A 27,837-nucleotide genomic window follows, 5' to 3' on the forward strand; every position below is an offset into this window, starting at 1 on the left:
TCCCATCATGCCTGGAAAACCGTAGATACAATCAGGATATGTATATGTATATGTAGAAATACAGTATGTCTCCTGTTATGTCTGTCACTTATAACCATAACTATAATACTAGTTTTTGGCCCCTAATCCCTGACAGGAAATAATGTGCTTTAACTTTGCCTTAGTCTTGCAATGAAAGAATTTAGATGAAGTTTGAATACATTGAATGTCGATAAAATGTTAAGGAATATCAAATCTTTATGGTTACAAATATAATTTTATAGATAACTTTATATATACTTAGAAATACATTCTCGCTGTCCATTACAGCTCTGCGTCTAACAAACCTTCATGGCACTGGAAAAGACAAACAAGAAGAACAAAATAAAAAAATTGACAGACTAAGCTTCCGTGATATTGCCCAGAGTGCAATGTATTTAGCTTGACCAATGAAGAAGCTTCACTATCACAGATCACTCTTCATCTTCCTCTTCGGTTTCATCATACCGAGGTCCCATTACAAAGTGTTGAGGGTAGTCAATACCACATTCCTCCGCAAATCGTTGCCAGCGAGCATCGTCACTCTCATGAGTAATGTATCTTTGCCCAACTTTGGTCTCCAACTCTCGGAGGTCCAACCAAGTCTGAAAATCCTGAAGTGAAATGAATATGGTTTAGTGGAAGAGGAAAGTAAAGTAAGTTTCCTTTCACTGGATTGTAACATTCATAACACCTAATTCTAGAAGTTCCAGCAGTGAAAAAATTGTGACAATAATAAAATTGTAAAGAGAAAGTTAAAGGAGAATTCCGGGGAGATCTAAAAAGCCCAGATGGGCAGGGCAACATATAAAGAATTTATACTTACCTGTCCCCATGCCCCTGTAGTGCAATATCAAAACTTATGGACCCCCTGCTGGGCACCTGTAACTAGAGATGAGCGAATTTGCCGAAGTTCGGGTTCGTATGAACCTGAACTATCGGTTTCTGATTCTCGCTGTCTGCAGCCTCCGTAAACAGGGTGGATACAGCGTAAGGACCACCTGGAAAACTGGGATACAGCCCAGTACTCCTTGTACTTGTGGCAGAAGTTAGTACGCTGCGTGCCAAAAATAATGGCACTGGCCCTCGTTTGCCATGCCTGGTCTATACTAAAAGTAATATACATTTGACCTGTCTATTATGCCCAGACCCTACTCAGCTGCATCCATTCTATCCCTCTTTATACTCACAGGAATAACCAAGAAGAAGCAGAACAACACGTACCTGCATCCATGGGTGACTCAGCGCCTTGTCAACACTAAATCGTCTTCTGATTTGTACTTGTAACAAACTGCTAATAAGGGCAATAGCTATGGAGAGAAAAAAAAACACCAGTTAGGATAAATAAATTTTCTATACTATATACATAAAGTTATACTTCACATACAACATGTGACTTTTAGTTTCTCAGCGGCAACATGAGTGGTCCATATAAAGACTGCATGTTTCTTGCCAAAAGTGGAATCCTATCCTCATGGGAAAGCACATTGGTCTTTCCTCCCAAAGTTTCCCTGCCTTCCAGAATTATTTTTGGCACGAAATATACAATCCTGACAAAATCTGTTCAATGTAAGTGTAAATATAGCGCTTGGATGTAAGGACCTAATATTTACCAGCACCAGTTTAAAGTATTCCATGATCATTCCCCACAATCATACAGAAATTTAAAGTTTGTACTTCCAACCACAGAAATCTGTTTAGTTTGTTGGAATTCTAATTTTTAGAGCTTCAGATTTTTCTTGGTACTTAACAAAAACTAGAGGGGACATTTATGAAGGCTGCAGCCGGGGTGTAGGCCAGGGAGAAGGCACAGATTCACCCCTTCTCCCTGGTGTACGCCTGCCATATCCCCCGCTCGCATAATCGGCAGGCAGGGAGGAGGCATGGCCTGTGAGCAGGCATAAAATCATTATGCAAATCTACAGCAGGTGTAGATTTGTTGCGTAGGGCCGTACGCGGGGGCGGGCTGGGCCGGGGGGCAGGGGGGCATATGCCCCCCCGGGCCGGTCTTCCCCCAGTTGTCAGGGCCGCATGGCGGCTGACAGCTGGCTGGAGTCCTCAGTGCCTCCCCTGCTTACAGCCCCGCCCTCTTCAGTTTTATTTACCTGTGGCTTGCTGTGGATCCGGACTGTGATGGAAGCGGCCGCTGAAGCCCCGCCCCCATGCCGGTAAGCCCCGCCCCCTTTATGGCCATTATGCTTTCTATAAGCCTATGAGGCTTATGGTAAAAAGCAAACTGCTGTACGCAGTATCTTCCTCCGACCACCAGAGGCCGCTCTCTCCTCCCAGCTGGTTCTCCTGTGTCTGGGCTAGAAGAGCCTGAAGACAGAGAAGATGGTGTCTGCAAAAAGCCAGGTACCTACACAGCAGGACATATGGCAGGGGGAGGGAACCAAGGCCCTCCAGATCTTGCAAAACTACAACTCCCATCATACCTGGGCAGCCATAGGCTGTCCATGCATGATGGGAGTTGTAGTTTTGCAACAGCTGAAGAGCCAAGGTTCCCTATCCCTGACATATAGGATACATATATACAGGAGACCTACACAGGAGGATACATATATACAGGAGGAGACATACAGAGGAGTATATAGAGGATACATATATACAGGAGGATACATATATACAGGAGGAGACATATATACAGGAGTATATAGAGGATACATATATACAGGAGACCTACACAGGAGGATACATATATACAGGAGGAGACATACAGAGGAGTATATAGAGGATACATATATACAGGAGGATACATATATACAGGGGTACATGGAGGATACATATATACAGGAGGATACATATATACAGGAGGAGACATACAGAGGAGTATATAGAGGATACATATATACAGGAGGATACATATATACAGGGGTACATGGAGGATACATATACACAGGAGGATACATATATACAGGAGGAGACATACAGAGGAGTACATAGAGGATACATATATACAGGAGGAGACATATATACAGGGGTACATGGAGGATACATATATACAAGAGGAGACATACAGAGGAGTTAGGGCTGGGTGAGTAATCAAATTAATTCGCCCAGAAGGTTAGAATCGATTAGATTTTTTGTGAAAATCTTAAATTAAATTTTCACAAAAAATCATTGCAGGCGGAGCAGCATGGATTGTCGGGTTGGCGGCCGGGCAAGAGGTGCAGGTCAAGCGGGCGGCGCAGAGGTGAGGTGCATGGCGGGCTTATGGCGGTGCGTGGAGTGTCGGGCTGGAGGTGAGGTGCAGGGCGGTCGGGCAGTCCGCCTAACAGAGCCGCGACTGACCTGCCTGAGCTATAAATATCACGTCCTGCTCCCCTCCTGGCCACACGTGCAGGTCCCCGGTCTCTGGAGCAGGTGATATCACCACTACAGTCCCTGCGGCCTCCTTCAAAGACCGGGGACCTGCATGTGTGGCTGGGAGGAGAACTTGTGTGCCAGGGTGAGAGGAAGAGAAGGAGGGCTATGTGCACTCCTGCCCCAATCACCCCCAGCTGCCCCAGTCCCCCTAGAGTCACCCCCAGTCTGCCTCAGTGCCCCTCAATCACCCCCAGTCTGCCCCAGTCCCCCTCAGTCACCCCCAGTCTTTCCCATTTCCCCTCCGTCTGCCCCAGTCCCCCTTCAGTCAACTCCAACTGTCCCCAGTCCCCCTTCAGTCACCCCCAGTTTGCCCCATACACCCCCAGCTCTCCCAGTCACCCCCAGCTCCCCCAGTTTGCCCCATACACCCCCAGCTCTCCCAGTCACCCCCAGCTCCCCCAGTTTGCCCCATACACCCCCAGCTCTCCCAGTCACCCCCAGCTCCCCCAGTTTGCCCCATACAGCCCCAGCTCTCCCAGTCACCCCCAGCTCCCCCAGTTTGCCCCATACACCCCCAGCTCTCCCAGTCACCCCCAGCTTCCCCAGTTTGCCCCATACACCCCCAGCTCTCCCAGTCACCCCCAGCTCCCCCAGTTTGCCCCATACACCCCCAGCTCTCCCAGTCACCCCCAGCTCCCCCAGTTTGCCCCATACACCCCCAGCTCTCCCAGTCACCCCCAGCTCCCCCAGTTTCCCCCAGTGACCCCTCAGCTATACCCGTATTACTACTACACCCCTCATCTTTACCTGTACTACTACAGCCCACATCTGTACCTGTACTACTAATCCCCCTCATCTGTACTACTAACACACCCCTCATTTATACCTGTACTACTACACCCCTCATCTATACCTGTACTACTACTACTACACCCCTCATCTATACCTGTACTACTACTACACCCCTCATCTATACCTGTACTACTACTACTACACCCCTCATCTATACCTGTACTACTACTACACCCCCATCTATACCTGTACTACTACTACACCACTTATCTATACCTGTACTACTACACCCCTCATCTATACCTGTACTACTACTACTACACCCCTCATCTATACCTGTACTACTACTACACCCCCATCTATACCTGTACTACTACTACACCACTTATCTATACCTGTACTACTACTACTACACTCCTCGTCTATACCTGTACTACTACTACTACTACTACTACACCCCCATCTATACCTGTACTACTACTACACCCCTCATCTATACCTGTACTACTACTACACCCCCATCTATACCTGTACTACTACTACACCACTTATCTATACCTGTACTACTACTACACCCCTCATCTATACCTGTACTACTACTACACCACTTATCTATACCTGTACTACTACTACACCCCTCATCTATACCTGTACTACTACTACACCCCCATCTATACCTGTACTACTACTACACTCCTCATCTGTACCTGTACTACTACTACACCCCTCATCTATACCTGTACTACTACTACTACTACACCCCCATCTATACCTGTAATACTACACCCCTCATCTATACCTGTACTACTACTACTAATCTCCTCATCTGTATTACTAATACACCCCATATCTATACCTGTACTACTACTACACCCCCATCTATACCTGTACTACTACACCCCTCATCTATACCTGTACTACTACTACTAATCCCCTCATCTGTATTACTAATACACCCCATATCTATACCTGTACTACTACTACTAATCCCTTTCATCTGTACTACTAATACACCCCATATCTATACCTGTACTACTACTACTAATCCCCCTCATCTGTACTACTACTACACCCCTCATTTATACCTGTACTACCACACCCCTCATCTTTACCTGTACTACTACTAATCCCCTCATCTGTATTACTAATACCCCCATATCTATACCTGTACTACCTCACCCCTCATCTTTACCTGTACTACTACACCCCTTATTCACTATACCTCCACTACTACACCCTACCTAGATGAAGGCACCAGTGGTATGGTGGTATAAGTAACTATGTGATGAAGGAGTGGTGATAATATTTGTTACTTATATAATGGTAATAGATGATGTGGCTATGGGGTCATAGAGCGCAGTTATGGGCGTGGCTATGTCCCTCTTTCCCCCCAGCAAAAGTTGGGGGGTATGCATATGTACAGGAGTACATAGAGAAGACATATATACAGAAGTATATAGATGATACATACAGTATATACAGTAGTACATAGAGGAGACATATATACAGAAGTATATAGATGATACATATATACAGGAGTACATAGAGGATACATCATATATCCTCTATGTACTCCTATATATATGCATCCTCTATGTACTGCTGTATATATGTCTCCTCTGTACTGCTGTATATATGTCTCCTCTATGTACTCCTGTATATATGCATCCTCTATGTACTCCTGTATATATGCATCCTCTATGTACTCCTGTATATATGTATCCTCTATGTACTGCTGTATATATGTATCCTCTATGTACTGCTGTGTAGGTCTCCTCCTATGTGTGCGTGTATATATATATATATATATATATATATATATATATATATATATATTCACGAGGGAATATGCAATGCAATGCAGGAAAATTTGGATCAGTGTAAATATATATATAAATATATATATATATATATATATATATATTTATATATATATTTACACTGATCCAAATTTTCCTGCATTGCATTGCATATTCCCTCGTGAATATATATATATATATATATATATATATATATATATATATATATATACACGCACACATAGGAGGAGACCTACACAGCAGTACATAGAGGATACATATATACAGCAGTACATAGAGGATACATATATACAGGAGGAGACATACACAGCAGTACATAGAGGATACATATATACAGGAGTAGACATACACAGCAGTACATAGAGGATACATATATACAGGAGTAGACATACACAGCAGTACATAGAGGGGACATATATACAGGAGGAGACATATACAGGAGTACATAGAGGATACATATATACAGGAGTACATAGAGGATACATATAAGTATGTGTGTTTGTTGTTTTGTTTATTATTATTTTTACTAATGGCGGGTGCACACACGAGGGGGGTGTTCTAAAAAGAGGAATGCCTATACCCACAGGACCACAGAAGTGATATAAACTATTGTAAAAAAAAAATACAGAAACCCCAGCTTTCCCAGCATCTTGTATTTGTAGTCAGTATAATGGAGGTCACCCAGCTTTTCCACCATCTTATACTCAGTATGATAGAGGTCACCCAGCATTCCTAGCATCTGTCTATGGGTACGTTCCGTGTCATCGCTGAGCCGCCCCATAGACTTATACAGGAAAGTGACTTCTGATCCCTTCACAGGGCACAGTAGGATATTTGGTCACAAATGACGAAGATGTTATAGGTAAGGGCCAGAGTGGTCCTTAAAGGATGGGCCGCCAGCCTGCTACTTATGGGCCAGTGCTGTGTGCTTGCCCCCCGGGCTAAAATTTGCCAGCCAGCCCCTGGCCGTACGGGATTACTAAAAGGCGCGCCCCTCTTAGTAAATCTAAACAACGAAAAAATACTCGAATGCCGGTCTTCATAAATGTCATCCTATGATCTTGAAGTGGACCCATCAGCAACTTTTTGCTGACTAAAGTAATGACAGTGTACAATAGGGCTCCTTTCCCTGATTTAGGAGATATAACTCTTATACCAAGCTGTCACTCCTACGCTGAGATATATAAGTTTTATGCAAATTGGGAAATAAAGCCGATGGGGTATTCAACTGGGCTGTAGAAGCCATGCAATGTTCACAGAGTGGGTGTTTACATGCAGGCATATGCATAAAGCTTATATCTGAGTGCTGGAGGACTAGATTGATATAAGAGTTACATCTTCCGACTTAGGGTATCAAGCCCTATTGTACACTGTCTTCACTATAGTCAGCAAAATTAGTATAATGAAGGATGGCGAGCTGCAGTGTCCTGTAGCAGAATGCAGGTCAGTGCAGAGATGTGACGTGAAAGCCACAAGGCTCTGGACCTGATGGAGGGATTTACAAACCAGAAGGACAAAGAGGCTCTTGTAAAGCTTCTCCTCTTTATCTTGAGATTTTTCAAAGCAAAGAATGTAGTAAGCTACCCATTATGTATGGAATGTAGGAATGTACGGAATAGGAGTCTGCAAGTGTCCTTTAGTGATCCCAGGCGCCGGTTCTTCACAATATATACACTGTGGTAAAGTGAGCACAGGTGACCCTGGCTTACTCTCCGGAGTACCCCTTTAAAGAGGTACTCCAGCAAAATATTTTTTCTTTTAAATCAGCTAGTTTCAGAAAATTATACAGGCTTGTAGTTTACTTCTTTTTAAAAATCTACCGTTTTTCAGTACTTGTCATCTGCTGTATGTCCTGCAGGAAATGGTTTATTCTTTCAAGTCTGACACAGTGCTGTCTGCTGACATCTCTGTCCAGAGCAGTAGTAAATCCCCAAAGAAAACCTCTACTGCTCTGGACAGTTCCTGCCTTAGACAGAGGTGGCAGCAGAGAGCACTGTGTCAGACTGGAATGAATACACCACTTCCTGGAGGACATACAGCAGCTGATAAGTACTGGAAACTGGATATTTTTAAATAGACGTAAATTACAAATGGATATAACTTAATAAAACCAGTTGATTTGAAAGAAAAAGATTTTCACGGGAGTACCCCTTTAATACCGTTTTTGTTGTTGTCTGATCATACGCTTTGATTTGTTTCATCCCTTCAAAACTGTAAGCATCAAATTACTATTGCGGAAGTAACTTTTGTAAATCTGAATCTCACCGTCATTTGAAATCTCATTCCATGGGTTCTTGGGATACATAAAGGCTGCATTTCGTATCTGATCATTAATATCTTCATCCTCATTGAAGGGGAAGGTACCACTAAGGCTGACATAGATGATGACTCCTACAGACCACATATCCAGTGACCGATTGTAACCACTGTTCCTCAGAACTTCAGGAGCCAGATAGGCAGGAGTCCCAACCACCGACCTTCTGAAAGATTTCTCACCGATGATGCGAGCAAAGCCAAAGTCACAAAGTTTTACCTTAAGTGTAGACGTAAAGGAAGAAAAAAAAAATTACAAAATAAACTTGCTGATATTTCTTCCATTTATTAGACGGAATGAAAATGAGAGGGACTATAAAATAAAGTAATGAAGAAACTGTATATTACATAAAATTCTAGCTTTTTACTTGTTATCCCTATACAGCCACATACACAAATGTATATTTCCAGAGATAATATTTATCTCTTTACCATCTGTTCTGCAGGAAACTTTAAATTATGAGATACGAAATATAGGCATAGAGTAATCCTGACACTCATCACCTCTCTACAGCAATGGCTGCTCTCCCTGGCCTGGGATCATCCGCCAGTTTTCCTCCGGTTTCCTCCTCTGTGGCTGCAGTTCCTGGTCTGTCCCATAGGGGCTGCACATGTGCACTGGCTGCATGCTGAGTATTACTAATTTAGGCTGCTCCACCCACTCACTCATGCTCGAGCAATAACAGGGTTTTGCCATGATGAAGGCATACAGTATGTTCCTGAGCTACTATCTTGTATCTGACCTGAGCCTGTTTACCCGACATTGCCGCTGCCTGACCCTGTGCCACCTTCCGTGACTCTTATGCCTGGACGTGACTCCACTACCTAGCTGCTAACCAACTACTTATGTTTGCACCAGTCCCTCCTCTACCTGGTTTCCTGGTGCCTGGGCAGTTGCTAGCAACACCAGGACTAATTTTAGGAAGGGACTTGATACCCTTATGCTACGTTTACACGGAGCGATAATTCGCCCGCTCGTACGATTAACGATTTCGAAGTAACAATTTTTTTTATAACGATCAGCGTTTAGATGGAACGATATATCGTACAGAAAATTCGTTTTGCGATCGCTTAAGCCTATCTCACACATAGTAAAAATCAGTGAACGACTGTTTACACGGAACGATCTGCGAATTTTTTGCGAATGATCAACGACGATTTATTAACACGTTCAAAGATCGAAATGAACGATTTGTAGCTAATCGCTTGATCGTTCGCTGCGTTTGCACGGAACAATTATGGCTCAATGCGATAGTTATCGCGAAAATTTGCCCGATAATCGTTCCGTGTAAACGTAGCATTAGTAGCGGTTCTCCAGCTTCCAGATCCTTAAGTGGGATAAAGGGTGAAACCTACACGGACCTCCTTCATCATAGGTGTCTCAGCACTTGTGTGTCTGGAGCAGACATCAGACTCCATGGATGAACAATACTTATCCAGCGTTGTTTTTTCTGTTCCCCTGATGAACCGCATTTAGTTTGTTCTGAGAGATGAGGGTTTTTTTTCCCATCTCACAGTTTTTTTTAATATCCTGTGCATAGTCTTGTGTTCTGGGAAAGATTAGTGGTATCAGTAGGAATTTTCAGTCTGGGGCTTGTTATTCCGGTTATCACATGCCATTAACTTTCTGTGTATTTATCACTAGCGGTGGCCAGAAGATCGTGTAAGGTGGGGATCTTACTTACTATCAATTGTAAGTAAACCCTGGCCATTTGTTTCTTGGATTTTTCTGCCACTCATCAAATGTCTTACCATTACCCTCCTCAGACCAGGGCCATGGTATTGTGATTTATATTGGTATTTGTATTTTAGAGGATTTAAGGTTTTTATAATTAGATAAACAATGAAAGTTAGGTTTTAGAGTCTTTAAAAATGCAGTGATTGATACATGATACTTCAATTTAATTTAATAAAATTTTCCCAAAGCCAAAACCAGTTCGACTGTACATTGTGTTCTTGACCATTGGGAGGTAAAAGCCTTAGGGCCCTATTACACGGAGCCATGATCGGCCCGATTCGGCAAATTATTGCTCTGTGTAATAGAGACAGTGATCAGCCGATGAAACGATCATCTGCTGACCGTTTCTTTAGGCCCAGACCTAAAATCATCAGCCACTGATGCACGTAGAGATGTGCGGCCGGCGGCTGATGATTCACCAAACAGTTAATGCCTGTCCACGTTCCCAGTCTTCTCCAGCACTCTGCCTTCTCCCCAGTTCCCGTGCGCTGCAGCTTCAGAGCGGTCTGCCTGAGATGACAGGCCAATCAGGTCGCGGTGGACCTGGTGGGAACCAGGGAGGAAGCAAAGTGCTGGAGAAGACCGGGAGCGTAGACAGGTAATATAAACAGTTTGGTCAATGGCTGCGTGGACATTGCTAAGGATGTCCATGCAGTCCTTGCTAAATGATTATCAGGCCATGTAATTGGCCAAGTAAATGAGCTCTGATCTAGCAGCAGCAGCCCGTGTAATAGGGGCTGTTACTGTGTACCACTGCAAGACCATTCATAGCCATTGGTCCCAGAAAGTCTTTGGGCCCTATTCCACCGGACGATATTGGTTAAGATTATCGTTAAATCGTTCGAATCTAAACGATAATCGTTCGGTTGAAATGCAGGTAACGATTAACGACCGAACGAGAAATCGTTGATCGCTTTATAAGACCTGGACCTATTTTTATCGTTGCTCTTTCGCAAAACGTTCGCATTGAATAAGACATCGTTCGGTCGTTCACAATAGATACGAACGCAATAGCGAATAAATAACAAAGAAAAAACGATCGCAAATACGATCATAAATAACGATTATCGTTCCATGGAAATGAGTGAACGTTTTCAGGTCTTTCACAATAGCGGTCGTTTGAGATCGTTAATCGTTAACGATTATGCAAACGATAATCGTCCAGTGGAATAGGGCCCTAAGGCCATTGGTCCCAGCAAGTCTTTTTCTCTTGTCTCATGCTTACCTGTGGAAATGGATCTTCTGTTGCCAGGAGAACATTCTCTGGTTTGAGATCACAGTGAACGATACTCTTTGAATGAAGGTGACGTAGTGCGACTAATATCTATAAGAAACAAATACTTAGTGTTATGTTTATTAAGATCAATTTACTAAACTTTAAGGGTATGTGCACACATTTAGTTTTTTGGGCAAAAAAGAGTGATGGGCAATTCTCAGGACAGGTCATCAGTCCTTGATCTGCAGAGTACCGACACTGGGCACCTCTACCGATCAACTATTCATCGCCCGCACTACACAGTGAAGGGAGTCAGAAGCAGTTGTCTCTGTTCACTGTGTAAGGGTGGGTTCATACTGAGGAATTGTCGCAGATAATATCATGTCACTTCTTTCGGCGGATAGCGGAATACGCCGGCCCATAGAATGGTGTCTATGGAGCTGGCGGAAAGGCGCGCGGACAGCCGACGGAATTCCGCGGATATTATCCGCGAGAATTCCTCAGTATGAACCCACCCTAATGGTGCACTCTTCTTTGCCCCTAGTCTCAGTTACCCATACTTCATCCTGACTTTTAAAGGGGTTATTCAGGATTAGAAAAATACAGCTACTTTATTGCAAAAATAGCGCCACCCCTGTCCCCAAATTGTGTACAGCATTAAGACTCAGCTTCATTTACTTCAACGGAACTAAGCTGCAATACCACACACAACCTGGAGACAAGGGTGTTGCTGTTTCTGAAAGAAAGCATCTTTTTTTTGTAACCCCTTTAAATATGTTAAATAGGGGTCAAAACAAAAGAACAAGGGGGCACAGTCTGAGCCGTTATGAGTTGAGCCATTATGGTTTTCATTAAAAATAGTCATAAATACTTTACCTGAGTTACAAGGAACCTTGTGATCCTTTCAGGGAGTCTGCCTTTGTCGCTGGAGAGGATCATTTCTAACATATCACCATGCAGCTTTTCCATGACTACATAAATACGTTCCGGTGTCTCACACATGGCTTCCAGGTCAACAACACCCGGACAGCGCAGGTTCTAAAGGAAAAAAAAAAGTCATCTCTGTAGCAAGCGAACTATGCATTCTTCTCTGTCTGCCATAGATGTTAGTGGTCATCGGGACTAAGGGCAGAACTACTAAGGGCCCTATTACACGGAGCGATAATCTGCCGAATCAGGCTTTATGTAATAAAGAGAACAATCAGACGATGACAACGTTTATCGACTGATCATGTCTTTTGGTCCATGGACTGCGGACCACGTATAGTGATACATGGCCAACGGCTGATGACTGTGTAGAAAAAAGAATTAAACTTTATATATACCTGTCCACGGTCCCCGATGGTGTTCTCAATTCTGCCCACTTACCACCATCGCCACTGCTAAAGCTTCTATGCTGCGAAGTGACAGGCCGCTCAGCCAATCACTGGCCAGGGCGCTCTCCCATCTCGGCCAGTGACTGGCTGCTTGGCCTGTCACTTCAGAGACCGGCTCTGAAGTTCCAGGTGGGGAGCAGGGAGAAGCGAGAACACAGGGGAGCGTGGAGAGGTAACATATGTTCTTTATTATTTACTATATGCATAAAGGACTGCACGGACATCACTAACTATGTACATGCAGCCCTTACTGCACGATTATCAAGTTGTGTAAAAGGCTCATCTAGCAGATCAGCACTCATTTATATTAGTGATCGAGCCATGTAATACGGCCCTAACACCTATTTTCCACTTTACGGGGACACATTCCCATGTAGGACAGTAATGTGTCATCAGACTTATTTATGCCATCTTTATTTATACCTGCAATATGGCCACCTCGTTTCTGAGCTGACTTTCTTGCCTGCTGGGAAATCTAAGTTTATCAATGATTTTTATTGCAACATCTCTCCCAGTCTTCCGATGCTTTCCTAAAAAAGAAAAAAAAAACTTTCGCTGTAATCCCACCTGTGATGATAAGGAGGAGACTGCTGGAACGTGATTTATACAAAATAGGTTGTGTCCAGGGGCGTAACTACCACTATAGCAGCCATAGCGGCTGCTATGGGGCCCGCCGCATCAGGGGGCCCCATGGCCTGCTCCTGCAATACACTGGGCCCCCTGAGCCGTCATCATATGCAACACCTGTTGGCCGAGCGGGCCTCCTGGGTTTTGCAAAAGTCCCTTTAACTGCAAGCACTAATGACCAGCGCCCAATCAAAAGTTTGCTATGGGGCCCAGCCAATTCTAGTTACGCCACTGGTTGTGTCAGCTTATTATTAGGCTTAGTGGCCAGAATGAAAACTGTAAGATTTCAGTTTTTTTTAAATAATTTAGATAGTAAAAAAAAAAAACCTCCCTCCACCCCTCCCCTCTTCATAGGGAACCATGAAGACAGGGGGAGAGCTTCACACTGCTTTTTCATGATGAAAAAGCATTTTTGGGCTAATAAACCAAATTACAAAGTTTCTTAAAATCACCTGTACTATTGATTTCTGCAAAAAAATTTAAATGACAGTGACACTTTAAGGTAAAAGCTTGATGACACATTCCCTCTAAAGTATACATGGAAAAACACTCTTTCTTACCTCCATAGACAGTGCCAAACTGTCCTGAACCTAGAACTTCATCAGGAAAGATCTGATACATATGACTGATATCCTAAAATATAAGAAACAGTGTAAAATGGCCCTTAGTCATAAACAAACAATATTACACTAAACCACTACTTTGGGTATTGAGTAAACTGGTAGCAAAAAAAATTCTGTAATAGGGGATGTGTAGCCGATGGCTGATAGCTGCAAAGGGCTGCATGAACGATCGAACAATTATTTGTGCGGCCTAGCCACATGACTGATTTAGCCTTATGAGGACTATGTAAACAAGTGCCGTCACTGAGATTGTCGCTTGCTTATTAATGCACTCAGGCTGTGTTATATGACCCTTTATATCACCAGTTGATTTGAAAAGATTTTTTTCTTGGAAACAAAATATCTTAACACTATGTGAAGCCTATACATTATACTTACCAAATTCTGCTGTGGTTGAACCGAAGCTCCTAAAGAAAAGAAGGAACATAAAAAAAAAAAAAAAATCACTGGTTACAAATTGTTTACTGCAAAATTATATACCAACAAAACCGCAGCCTGTTGGATGAGTCTGTGTTCACACGCATGATATATATTTAATATTGTTGGGCGAGCAGTAAAATGCTTGAGCCCTTGTTACTCAAGTCGAACATTTTTCCATGCTCGACTGCTCGATTAGAGTAACAAACCCCATTAAAATCAATGGGAGGCTCGATCATTGGCAGAGTGGAGGATGCCTGGTTCACCTTCAAGGGATGTGTAAACAAAATGTACAGAAATTAGATGCAGTACTGCAAGACACATTAGAACTCCGGCGGTATGCTGTCAATTGACAAAGGGCAATATTCCCCCAACAAGTGGGCCTACTGTGGGTATTCTTCTCCGATGGAGAAACAGTAAAGTACACATTATCCTACCTGGAATACTGGACTTGACGGAGCTCTTTGTTGTGGTGCTCTCACCCATGCCAGGCATCAGGGCTTGTCGAATCATTTTATACCAGATATCCCCAGAATCTGCGCGGTTGTAACCAGCCTGTGGATTAGGACGTCTTTCCCCAACATAAAACACCAGGGTGTCTGTCAGCAGCTCAAAGCAGTGCGGTGTCTCCCCATCTTTTGTAAGGTTATTGATATTTTTGTCAAAAAGTTCAATGTGAAGGATATCAGAAAGGGGCAATTCCTGAAACGTAAAGGCGAATGTTAGTTTGTTTTTTTTTATTTTTTATAAATTATAAATGTAGACATATACTTTTTCTTTCTTTCTCCTTTACTATCAATGCCACCATAACATGGCGTGCAGTATAAGGCTATGTTCACACAACATATATTTTCGTAAAATCACGGCTGTTGTAAAAAGCTCTGAGCTGGCGTAGGTTTCAAACTTTTGGATCGGACAGGCTCCGTGCACACGGGATTTATGTAGAGGCAATGCGCCTCTCCATAAATCCCCAGAGCTCCGAAACTGCGGGGACATTTGTAAGCCCGGCGTAAAAAAACTCCGGACTTCATAAATGTCCCCCATAGTTAACGCTCCGGCCAGGATCTCTCGCGGCGCCGCAAACAACTGACATGACAGTTTTCTGCAGCCGCTATTCATTGAATAGCGGCCGTAGGAACCCATATCAGTGCACACTGTGGAGCGAGCGGCTCCGGCTGCTCGCTCCATAGTGTGCTATGTAGAGTTCTGATGCGGGCGCGCACTGATGCGCCCGCATCAGAACACTGTGGCCCCAAAGATCAGCTGGGATGATCTTTTCAGAGGTCTCTTACGATGTGGGAACATAGCCTTAGAGTGTGTAAGTATATTCCATACTTAGGCTATGTTCACACTGCGTATATGTCCGGCCCCGAAAACGGACATATACGCGGTAAACTCCGGCCGGAAATTTACGCTACTTGCGGCCGGCTATGTACGGACCGCGAACTTACACCCGAGCGCCCTATGTAGTGATCTGACAGCGGCCTTTTACTTGGAAATCTTCGCCTAGCCCCTGACACCCCACAGAACCTTTTGGATCGGCACAAAAAGCTGCAAAAATGAAGAAATCACCACTACGTACGGGACCGAATGTTACGCTACGGGCGTAAGTTACGGCATTTTCGTCCGCAAACAATGGTCTGGTTCATTTTTTACGCCGCCGCGTACGATCCGGGCGTAAGTTCGTACGTAGTGTGAACTGTGCAGCCATACTTCGTATACTTTCCATTATACGCAAACTACGTAAGTCTCCGGCCGCTTATTCACGGAACGCGCTACGGCTGGAAACTTACGTAGTGTGAACATAGCCTTAGGCTGCATTCACACGTTTTGGGAACTTGTCCGTGCTCACGGATCCGTGCGCACGGACAATTTTACAGTCCATTGCTTTCTATTGGGCTATTCAGATGTTCCGTGATTTCACGGATCCGTGATCCGTTCTGTTAAAAAATAGGACATGTCATTACTCTGATCGGATGCAAGGAAAGGATTCCCCATAGAAATCAATGTGACATCCGTGTTCATCCGTGAAAAACACGGATGTGATGTAATCAATGTAATTTAAAATGCTTTAACACAGATCCGTGAAAAAAACGGACACGGATGCAAAATGGATGAAAAACGGACTGTTTTGCACGGATCACGGAGGTAGCTGCCGGACCACAATCACGGACCGGTAAAAACACTGAACGTGTGAATGCAGCCTTACAGCTACAGATTGAGCACAAAACATTCCCCAAGCCGTAAACATACCCACAAATAAAGTATGAAATAAAGTATTTAAGGAAGCTGCCTTGATGTATGTCTAAATTCATACCTGTTTGACACATACATGAAAAACACACATAAAGTAAATATTTTTATGAATATACAAAAAACTGAAAACAAGGTCAAGACAAGATTAATGGCCCTTTGTTCATTAAGGGTGCGTTCACACCTACAGGATCTGCAGCAGATCTGATGCTGTGTTCAGTTATTTAAATGAAATCTGCTGCAGAAAATCAGCTGCAGATCCTGTAGGTGTGAACGCACCATTAAAGGACAAAATGAGACTAACTAGTGATTAACTAGAAATTAGACACCCCTGTCCCCATCTTGTCTTTGCTAGAAACTTTGGAGGTCTACCACATTACAGAGTTCCCCACAGAACTTTATATATTTCTGAGGCTGCAGGGAAAATAATAAAAAACCTGCCCTTGCCTACCATGCAGATACAGATAATACCGCACAGTAAACTCACCTTGTAAAACTTTCCACCAGTGTCATTATGGAATAAGGTTATACATTTGCTGTCCAGCTGCCAGTAATGTTTTTTTCTCTGCAGGATAAATGGAGCATTGTGTTAAACATACCATTTTAATTATTATTGACATTTCTTTAGTTTGAATGTTTGAAATATAAATATTAAATATGAATGTAGATGGCAAAAGGCGACACAGAGCAGCACCGCCACACAGTGACACCATAGTGGCACCCACACTATGTCAGAGTCACTGTGTGTAATCTGTGGTGTGTGGCACCACGGCTTTATACAAGACTGCCAGGCTGGGTGCTGAACAGGTGGTTGAGAACTGAGCAAGTGATTGATACATAATTGTAATTTCAGGGTGATTTTTCTGAAAATAATAAATATCTATAGTACAAGCGACTTTAAGAAACTCTGTTATAGGTTTTATTTAGCAAAAGAGTTTCCTTCTGTACTCAAAAAGCTGTTTTCCTAGCTCCCCTCTCACTTCAGAAGAAGTAGGATTTTTGTGTCCATTATGCTCTATGGAGAGGGGAGGGGCTGAGAGGGATGAGTGAGCATGGAGCAGTCCTGCACAGCACAACACCCTGCAATCTTCTCTCAGCAAGTTCCTAGATAAGCACTGACCTTTCTGACCTCTGAATCCAGCATTTTAGGTGCCCAGACAGTCTACAAACAGCTGACTTTCCTGTCTATTCTCCCTGCTCACTCATCTTCCTCAGCCCCTCCCCCCTCCATAGGATATAATGGACACAACAGAATCTCTTCACTGGCTTTTCTGTAATGAAGATGGATTTGCCTGATAATGCACAGATAAGAAGTGAAGGGGGGGTGGCTTGGAAATTGCTTTTTAAGTACAGAAAGAGGCTTTTTTGCCTAATAAACCCTATTATAGAGTTTCTTAAAATCGCTTATACTACTGATTTCTGCAAAATAAAAATAAAAAATGACAATTACACTTTAAAATTTCTATGAGAATATTAGTTAAGTTTGGAGCAATCTGTGGTGGTGGCATTTTGAAAATATCATTTTTTTTAAATCCCTGCCTCCAGAGGCCTGTATTGGGGAAGAGGAACAGTGGCAAGTCACGCAGCCAACGTCAGGTGCCGAGAGTGGGGATTAAAAAAGTGATATTTTGAAAATCACATCCTGACACAGACTACTGGGCACAGTGCCTGACAGCTGTAAGGTATGGGGGGGAAGCGGAGGTTCCACACCATAAGGGATGTGACTGGTTCCCCTTAAAGGAATTTTTGATTTAAAATACTGATCAAAATACTATTATGTGTGAATGCTCCAATTAATAAATTGTAAACAACTGAAATGCATACTCCATATACATCATAAATGTTGTATCCAATAGAAGTATGCTGCCAAGCATAAGCTGCAACTTGCAAAGCAAAGAATTATTGTGAGAATCATAAAGAGTATTCTGACATAAAATGCAAAATCAATTTAATCTGTAAAGAATAAAGGGGGAGTTTTATCAAACTGGTGTAAAGTAGAACTGTTTTAGTTGCCCCCGGCAACCAATCAGATTCCACCTTTCATTTTTCAAAGAATCTGTGAGGAGTGACAAGTGGAATCTGATTGGTTGCTAGGGGCAACTAAGACAATTCTACTTTACACCAGTTTGATAAATCTATCTCAAAGTGTTTTAAAAGGAACCCTTTTTTTCTACCCACCATACTATCCTTGCTGGTGAAGTGGACCAGCCAGCCTTCCATCAATACGCAACTATTTTTCTTCTTGTTATACCGCACAGACTGTACAACTCTCATGAGCGGGATGAAATTACTATTAAAAGAAAGACAATGGTTATCAGCAAAGCCAACCCATACTGCTCATACTATGTCCTTTACACATAGCGACGTTTCAACCTTAATGGTCTTTTTAAAGTATGCTTGAAAAAGACCATTAAGGTTGAAACGTTGCTATGTGTGCCATGCTGAAATAAAGTTTTCCTTTTTCCATACTACCGCCTATGTGAGATGCTGTTACCGTGCTGCTGGACTAATATTATTTTGTCCCAATTGGACACTGGGACGGGTAATTATTGCATCTAATTTTTTCTCTTTTCTTTTTTCTTTTTGTACATCATCCTTAGACCGGAGGGTCTTTGTGGGGAAGTGCTATAGTTTTCTCTTTTTTGCATAATGAGATGACCTGGTGGAGTCCATCCAGGTGAGACTCCTAAGTAGGTTGGGGTCAATTCACATTATATGCAGTTTTGATGCATTTTCTTATTCAGATTGTGTATTTTAAAGAAATATAACCATAAAGGGAGAGCCATAATAACAACTGTGGTGTCTTATGAAGATTTTAAGTCTTGTGAAGCTTGTGTTCACACCTCACATTTTGGGTAAAAAAAAAAAACACAGCAAAAACGTAAGGTGTGAAGAGCCTTGTAATGGTTTATAACTACAGTATATCCTTATCCCCTTGAGAATGTATCTGCTGCATGCACAAAGAGCTGGGTGGGGAGCAGAGGGGTCTGTGAGCAGCTAGAAGGGATAGTGGATGATGTCATCCTGAATTTAACAGGAAGTTTACAGGACACACCACTTCCTCTGTTATTTTATGAGGGTCAAGCTGGCAATCACATGACCCAGTTACAGTAATTAAACACATGGATGCAGCTGTGCTGGATTGAAACAGATGGCACTGTTGGACTAGTGATGGAGAGTGTGTATTACATGTGCAAAATAAAACCCTGAGGTGCTTGTTTCATGTTCCTACAATAAAGACTATGGTTAAAAGACTTTGGGGGAGATTTATCAAACTGGTGTAAAGTAGAATTGTCTTAGTTGCCCCTAGCAACCAATCAGATTCCACCTTTCATTTTTCAAAGAATCTGTGAGGAATGAAAGGTGGAATCTGATTGGTTGCTAGGGGCAACTGAGCCAGTTTTACTTTACACTGAATGGGTTAATCTGATAAATACATATATTATTCTTAAAGGTGCCACCTAGCTGGACTCTTTATTGGGTATAAAGTTGGAAACCACCATCCACGTCCAGAGTTACATAGTTACCTATCAAACATTGGATTATCACATCCTCGGACTGTGCTTTCCGGACTTTTAACGGGAATCTCCTCTTCCTCCTGTGTACTACTACTACTGGCACTGATCAGTCTCTCGTTTTCACTTTCATATTCAACTTCTTGGTTAAAACTTTCTCCATCTGCAAATCGGGGACCAACATTTTTGTGTTACATTTCTCTCATATTGTTTATTTCGAGTTCAATCACACCAGATAGTAACACGTCACTTATGGTGTAGAGCACCTGTAGCACATTTTATGACTACAAACCATTTCCATATACCATATTGGTTCATATCAATGGCTTAAAGGGCCTTCTCAGGATCTAGAAGGAGCCGCTAAGTTACAGCAGTTCCCACTCAAATGTGTGGTCAGGAAGGGTTCAAAGTAAAAACCTCTTTAAAGAAAAGTATGGCTCATAAAATTGAGCATAATAGAAATTTTATCTGGGGCGATACATTGAACTGCAACCGCCCTGTCTATGTCTAGAACATCCATTTACTAACCTATCTGAACCTGATATTTCCATATCTGTGTGTGCCACTTCCTACAACTTCTAGACAAGATGCTGCTGTCTTGAGATCTTACTAGACTCAAATCTGTCTTTCGTTCCCAATATTTAATCCTGTCTGCCACCAAAAATATTCTCAAAGTCAAGTCTTTCCTAACTGTTGAAACCACTACAAGGCCTAATTCACAAAAAGTAAAAATAAGGGCAAAATACGACCGTATTTGGATAAATACAGCCTGAAATAATGACCATGTTCTTTATTTCAGGTCGTATTTATCCACATACGGCCATATTTTACCCTTATTGTTACGTTTTGTTAACATGGCCCGACTCTTAATGTTGCTGTCATGTCTGAAGGGCAACAGTAATCTGAACTTAACCCATCCCACTGTCTCTACCTAACTGGACGATGTATCCTAAACACCAACGCCAACTGGGCAACATTCCATACTCTAACTAGGTTCGAGGCCGCCAAGGTCGTCAGTCCTGTAAATCATGGATACGCCAAACATCGGAAAACTAAGAACAGTGAGACAAGTCAGAGGATCAAAAACCAGGAGAGCAAGGACGAGGAGGGAGGATAACAGACTAAAGCTCCCAAGAAGCTCTGTATAAAACAGTTACTGTAGATAACATCAGCCCTGAGCTTATAACCGCGAGAAGCTGGTGGTTTTAAAACAGTCATGTCAAACTCTGGCCCGCGCTCCAAATCTGCCCCTTGGTGCCATTATTTTTAGCCCGCCAGGCAATTTAGAGTTTGAATTACATCTGGCCCGCCATGGCTACAATATAATAGACTATGGGGGAGGGCTGGCTACTATATGAGACTACTGGGGAAGGCTGGCTATTATATGAGACTACTGGGGAGAGCTGGCTACTATATGAGACTACTGGAGAGGGCTGGCTACTATATAAGAGACTATGGGGGAGGGCTGGCTACAATATAAGAGACTATGAGGGAGGGCTGGCTACTATATAAGAGACTAGGAGGGAGGGCTGGCTACTATATAAGAGACTAGGAGGGAGGGCTGGCTACTATATGAGACTATGGGGAAGGGCTGGCTACTATATAAGAGACTTTGGGGGAGGGCTGGCTACTATATGAGACTATTGGGGAGGGCTGGTTACTATATGAGACTATTGGGGAGGGCTAGCTACTATATAAGAGACTATGGGGGAGGGCTGGCTACTATATAAGAGACTATGGTGGAGGACTGGCTACTATATGAGACTAATGGGGAGGGCTGGCTACTATAAAAGAGACTATGGAGGAGGGCTGGCTACTATATAAGAGACTATGGAGGAGGGCTGGCTACTATATGGGACACGTGGGGGGCTGGCTACTATTTGGGCACTATTTGGAGGTCTGGCTAATATGTGGGGCAATTTTAGTTGGGTTGGCTACTACATGGAGGGTTGGCTCCAATATTGGAGGGTTGGCTATTACATGGGTTGGGGTTTATTCATGGCATAGCAATAGATCATGTCAATTATCATAGTGCACACCACTGACAGTGCCAGGCCCGCGTCATTCGCGCCTCAATAATTATCATGGTTGGTCCGCGACTTTGTCCAATTTTAAAATTTTGCCCGACTTTATATTTGAGTTTTACACCCCTGTTTTAAAAGCTTATAGAATTTTTTTAAAGGTACCTTCTCCATCAATACTGGCTACTTCTCCCAGGCACTCGTCTGGTACATCTGGGACACATCGTCTGTGGCAGTTAAAGCGACAATCTGTAGAAAATAGATTGACAGATGAGTGCCTCCATATTCAAGACCTATACAGAGTACTCCTTAATTTAAAAAAAAATACATAAAATTATATATACGTATATGTATGTATATTTTCTTTATCAATAAAGTTACATTACAAAGTTATGTACCATTAATAAAAAACTTAAAAAAGTTCACATTAGCGAGAGAAAAAAAAAGAGCAAAGGCTCCTACCCAAAATAATGTTGAAAAAAGAATGATACATATGCCCCTATATGCTCACCTTTGCATTGCATGCCCTGTCTGAAAAGTCCCTTTAGGAGGCGTCGGCAGTGTTGGCATATTGTTGGACGTGTGTATGTATGGACTTGAAAGGTGTGGGGGACTTTCACTCTGTTCATATCCTGCCAATCTTTCCATATAGGTCGTCCCTTGAAGGATGGGACTCTGGATTTTCTGTTGTTAACCTGTAAGAGTAAAATCTATAAAATTGGGTTGTCTAAAAAAAAAACAGCCATAATTCTTCAGAGAAAATCTATTGAAGTGTTGCATAGAGATATCAAAGGTTTTGATCAGTGGGGGTCTAGGCAATTTCTAAAACTAAAGGGGAGAAGAGTCCAGCCAAGCACTGCTTCTCCCTACTTTGTGGATGTGTCAGGAGGCGGTCCCATAGACTTTCTGTAGAGGTCCATGTGAGTCCTGTGACTATAAAGCACTGTTATTTCTGCCTCACGATTATGCATTCTCCTCATATTGTTCCTCTTCTGCATTGTGCACTAAAAATGTACCGTTCTAACCAGAAATCATGTGGCAGTGGTACGGTTTTTCTTGCTGTTGCGTGTATCTTTTGGTAGTTACTAGTGACGAGCAAAATTTTCAAAAGTTAGGTTTGGCAGGTTCACTGAACTGTTGACATAAAGTTCGGGCTTGTTCGAACCTAACCTTAAAAAAACCCACACTAAAACAGCTCTCCCCAGATGTCCTTCTTTTCCAGTGCGAGACCAGAGTGACAGCCTGCTCAGCCAATCACTGTCTGACTGTACAGACCCGTGGTCAGGGATTGGCTGAGTGGGCTATCAATCTCGAGACAAGAGTAACAACTGGCTCAGCCAATCACTGGCTGCAACGCTTTCCCTTCTTAGTCATTGATTGGCTGAGCGGGCTGGAGGTGACTGGAGACATCAAGGACTTGGACATGGACACCAGGGGAGGGTAGACAGGTAAGTATGCCCTTTTGTGTCTTTTATGTTTTTTTAAATTGTGTGGCCACCATCTTAACAAACTCATTCTGGACTTAGCAAAAACTTTTGCAAAGTTCAAAACGAATCTCCGTTCAACAAAATTTGGTTCGCTCATCTCTAGTGGTTACTTTAGGCTGGGCAGCAGAAACCATATGGTAGACAGCATCCATTGCAAAGCCAGGGCCTAGCATTAGCCTGGAAAAATGCTAACACTAACTCTCCTCCCTATTATTACCACAGTACCTACAGGCATTGTCAGGTACCTTCAGACCCGGAGCATACAAAAAATAAGGTTTAGGACTAAGCAGTAGCAGGCTGGTATTATTAGGCTGGCAAAAGACAAAAATGGCCCTATCCCACCCTGGAAATGCCAGACTACTACTTGGTTATGTATCTGGCTGGTAATGGAAATAATAGGGGGCTTGATAATTAAAAGCCTGGGGTCATCACAATTTTCTATGGCCAGTCCGATACCAAGCAACAGCCTGGCACTACCAGGGTGGCAAGGACCATTTATTTTGGCTATTGCTAGCCTAATAATACAACATTTCAGTTTCAGACCATCTCCTTCCACTCCTGACATTTCCCAACCTTTTCCAGTGGACACTGGGGTAATAATTGGACATACACTTAGTGATTATAGCTGTGATGGCCATATATTGTCACATTTTACCTGTGCCTCTGAGTTATTTCCTCCAAGGTCTTCTAAGCTGCCTCCAGTTGGTAGCGTCACAGCTCTTTGTTTGGGGATAGAACTTGCCCCTGTAAATGATCTACTGGAAAGGTGACTTCTTTTTACGCCCCTGCAGTTGTTAGGTATCTTAAAGGCGCATCTCTTGTGAAAGTTAAGACCACAGCCTGAAATATTAAGGGGTAAAAAGTGTATAGATTAAGCATCAATTATATCAAGACTATTTAATGTATAAAAAATAATCCGTCCCCACTGTCTGAATGGGGCTTCTGCTGCAAACTGGGCAGTTGCCCAAGGTCTGTATCCTCAAGGGATCCAGAACCTTAGACTTTTGATCTGGGTGCCCCAGATGATTGCTGATATAGTGAGTAGAATGAGGTATATACCCAGGGAAGTGGTGAGGCATCTTTGGTAAATTGAGGGTCCAACCTACCTACTAAATGGGGGGCGGGGAAGCATCAAAAATCGAGGGGCATTATTACTTAAGCACTATGGATGGGAAGTTTATGTAGATGGGAAAGTTAGGAGCCTTATAATTTTATCTGAAAAAGTTGAGTTGGAGTTGTGACTAAAAGAGACCAGAAGGAAATAACAGAAGACGTCACCGGTGAGTCAATGGTTATATTAGTCTTTTACACTGTATTCAGTATGGTGGTATTATTTACTCTCTGTTTAGTGGTGGTGTTACAGTGGCGCTCCGGGTGGGGTGTTATTTGGGCCTTAGGGTCAGTTCACACTGAGGAATCAGCATAATAATTCCGAGCGGAATTCCCATTGCCCACTCGAAATTCCGCCTGCCTAAGCGCCTCAATGTAACGAATAGGGCGCCTTTTGCAAAAACTGCCTGTATTGCCCATGAGCAACAACAACAGTTTTTCCTTAAATCTGTCCAATAATTTTTTTACTCTTACCTTGGCATTTTAGGCCTTGTCTCACTAAGCCGAACAACATTTCCCCACAATAGTCACAGAAGGCCGGAGATTTGTAGGAGTGAACTAGTAGGATGTGAGGCCGGATTGAGAAGTCAAGGGACACAGACGCTGTGTAAAAAGAGAATAATTATGAAATTGTCATTTTCCAAAATTATTAGCCACTAAATAATAATCATCTAATACTGAAGGTTGTCAAACAAAACCTATATATTCGGGGGCTATGTTCACACTACGTATATGTCCGGCCGCATATTTTCGCGGCCGAACATGTACGTGTTAAACTCCGGCCGGGGGTTTACGTAAGTTGCGGCCGGCTACGAACGGTCCGCGAACTTACGCCCGCAGTGTACTTACGCTTCCCGAGCGCCCTACGTAGCGATCTGACAGCGGTCTTTTACTGGGATATCTTCGCCTAGCCCCGGACACCCCACAGAACCTTTTGGGTCGGCAAAGAAAAGTGCAAAAATGAAGAAATCACCACTACGTACGGGACCGCATGTAACGCTACAGTTATAGGACCAGCTAGGATATCCTAGGAAAGTGCAGGACCTACAGACCCTACAGGCCCTAGAGGACCTCAACTGTATCTCATCTTGTGTCCAGGCTAGAGGCCCCCTAACTGTATCTCATCTTGTATCCAGGTTAGAGGTACCCAACCGTATCTCATCTTGTATCCAGGCTAGAGGTGCACAACCATATGTCATCTTGTATCCAGGTTAGAGGTACCCGACTGTATCTCATCTTGTATCCAGACTAGAGGTGTCAAACTGTATTTCATCTTGTTTCCAGGCTAGAAGTACCTAACCGTATCTCATTTAGTATCCAGGCTAGAGGTGCCCAACCATATCTCATCTTCTTTTCTGGCTAGATGTGCCCAACCGTATCTCATCTTGTATCCAGGCTAGAGGAGCCCAACCATATCTCATCTTGTATCCAGGCTAGAGGTACCCAACCATATCTCATCTTGTATCCAGGCTAGAGGTGCCCAACCATATCTCATCTTCTTTTCTGGCTAGATGTGCCCAACCGTATCTCATCTTGTATCCAGGCTAGAGGAGCCCAACCATATCTCATCTTGTATCCAGGCTAGATGTGCCAAACCGTATCTCATCTTGTATCCAGGCTAGAGGAGCCCAACCATATCTCATCTTGTATCCAGGCTAGAGGTACCCAACCATATTGCACCTTGTATACCCAACAGGGTACTAGAGTCTCCTTTCTGTTGTACAGTTTCCCCCCAATAAACCTCTTCTTTTGTTGTAGCATTGTAATCACTTAGATCATCATTATAACCCACATAGAAAGTTTTATTTTGATTCCAACTCCTTGGTGAGCAGATTGTCAGATCACATTTCCCCGGCTAGTCTAAATCCATCGGCTGCTTTGGCTAAATCCAAAATTAAACGCCACTTCAAAGATTCACTAGGTGCAGGTCAGATGTTCTACTAACACAACATTCAGATACTCACCGGGAAGAATTACTTCAATTAAGTCTCCCTCTCCAATGAAATTGCTCGGTATAAGACGCTCAAGGACATTTTCTGAGTTTAGGTTATGGCGAAAGAGTTGAATCTTTTCGGAAACACCCAAAAATCCATATTCAGGGTACTAAAGAAAAAAAACATACAAAAACAGTATTACTGTACAGTACATCACTTCTAGATATATGGAAATATGAATAAACCTGACAGATGCATGCAGGAAGCTATTAAAAAAGGGATGATGCTGTATTATATTCTATATATACAGTTGTTGTTTTTTTTATTTTGTTCTATTTATTTTCCTTTTTTATTTATATAGATTTTCTCTCCAATTTAGTATTGAAAAATATACATATTGGATTTTGAATATATATTTGTCAATGTGTATTTGTCCTCATAGGTGTGCAGGGTTGTGGTAGAACGTGTTGTACAGGTCCAGGCCGTTGTGCTCTGATGCACCTAGGCATGAAAGAGTGGACTGGCTGCAATGTGCCAAATATTTCCCCTGTAGCTTAGTACAGTTCCATCTCCCATTTACCTAAATGTGTCCTCAGAAAATGACCAAGCACCCTTTATATATGTGATATGTTAATATATGTGATACATTTGGTAACTTTCCATTTTTCTATCTATATTATAAAGTCACCCTAAGGCTATGTTCACACAATGAATTTTTAATGACAAGAACGGCCATTGTTGGCAATTAAAACAATGCGTTCATGTCATAAATGATGCACTGTATGCGAACATCGGCCGTTGCTCACACGCTGTATTGTTAAAAAAAAGCCGTCAGTCACTATGGCCGCACAAATAATTGACTTGTCTATTATTTGCGGCCACTAATGCACGAACGACGGCCATTGTTTCCACTCTGTGCACACAATGTATGACCGTTATACTAATTGGATTGCCGGCACACCTAAATGTGCTCTCAATCTAAATAGAAATAAAATGATGTTCCTGCTGCCGATATGGCAGGAACATGTAAAACGGCAGCCGTTGTTTGACACTGCAAACAACAGCCGTGTCAAACAACGGACATTGTTTTAACTGTGTGGGAACATAGCCTAAATCTGGCCATAAAATCATCCTCATCTGGCCACCAGGCCTACTAAATAAGCTGACACTATTTTGCAATATTCTAGTCTTAGAGTAATCCGGTCATGTGATCCTCAGTTGCACTTTAGCGACTTCAGTACATCTTCAATGCGAGTATTGTTAAAGGAGTA

General features: G+C 42.8%; 1 protein-coding gene across 3 annotated transcripts in view; it reads right to left on the minus strand.

Annotated features, from left to right (window-relative positions):
- Window positions 1-236: 236 nt before the first annotated feature.
- The window catches only part of LOC138787916 (serine/threonine-protein kinase D3-like), a 52,515-nt gene continuing 24,914 nt past the window's right edge, over window positions 237-27,837 (minus strand). For all 3 annotated transcript variants that reach the window (XM_069965230.1, XM_069965229.1, XM_069965231.1), the window contains 17 exons: window positions 26,597-26,735; window positions 25,107-25,235; window positions 24,178-24,362; window positions 22,547-22,730; window positions 22,201-22,284; window positions 20,027-20,177; window positions 18,678-18,789; window positions 16,987-17,064; window positions 14,684-14,948; window positions 14,208-14,236; window positions 13,767-13,839; window positions 13,003-13,109; window positions 12,080-12,241; window positions 11,213-11,311; window positions 8,202-8,469; window positions 1,243-1,328; window positions 237-632 (listed from right to left, as the gene is read on the minus strand). In XM_069965230.1, the coding sequence (XP_069821331.1) occupies window positions 453-632; window positions 1,243-1,328; window positions 8,202-8,469; window positions 11,213-11,311; window positions 12,080-12,241; window positions 13,003-13,109; window positions 13,767-13,839; window positions 14,208-14,236; window positions 14,684-14,948; window positions 16,987-17,064; window positions 18,678-18,789; window positions 20,027-20,177; window positions 22,201-22,284; window positions 22,547-22,730; window positions 24,178-24,362; window positions 25,107-25,235; window positions 26,597-26,735 (2,331 nt within the window). In that variant the 3' untranslated portion in view covers window positions 237-452. The remainder of the gene's footprint in view (window positions 633-1,242; window positions 1,329-8,201; window positions 8,470-11,212; window positions 11,312-12,079; window positions 12,242-13,002; window positions 13,110-13,766; window positions 13,840-14,207; window positions 14,237-14,683; window positions 14,949-16,986; window positions 17,065-18,677; window positions 18,790-20,026; window positions 20,178-22,200; window positions 22,285-22,546; window positions 22,731-24,177; window positions 24,363-25,106; window positions 25,236-26,596; window positions 26,736-27,837) is intronic.

The sequence above is a fragment of the Dendropsophus ebraccatus genome, chromosome 4, assembly GCF_027789765.1.
Source record: "Dendropsophus ebraccatus isolate aDenEbr1 chromosome 4, aDenEbr1.pat, whole genome shotgun sequence".
Classification (NCBI taxonomy): domain Eukaryota; kingdom Metazoa; phylum Chordata; class Amphibia; order Anura; family Hylidae; genus Dendropsophus; species Dendropsophus ebraccatus.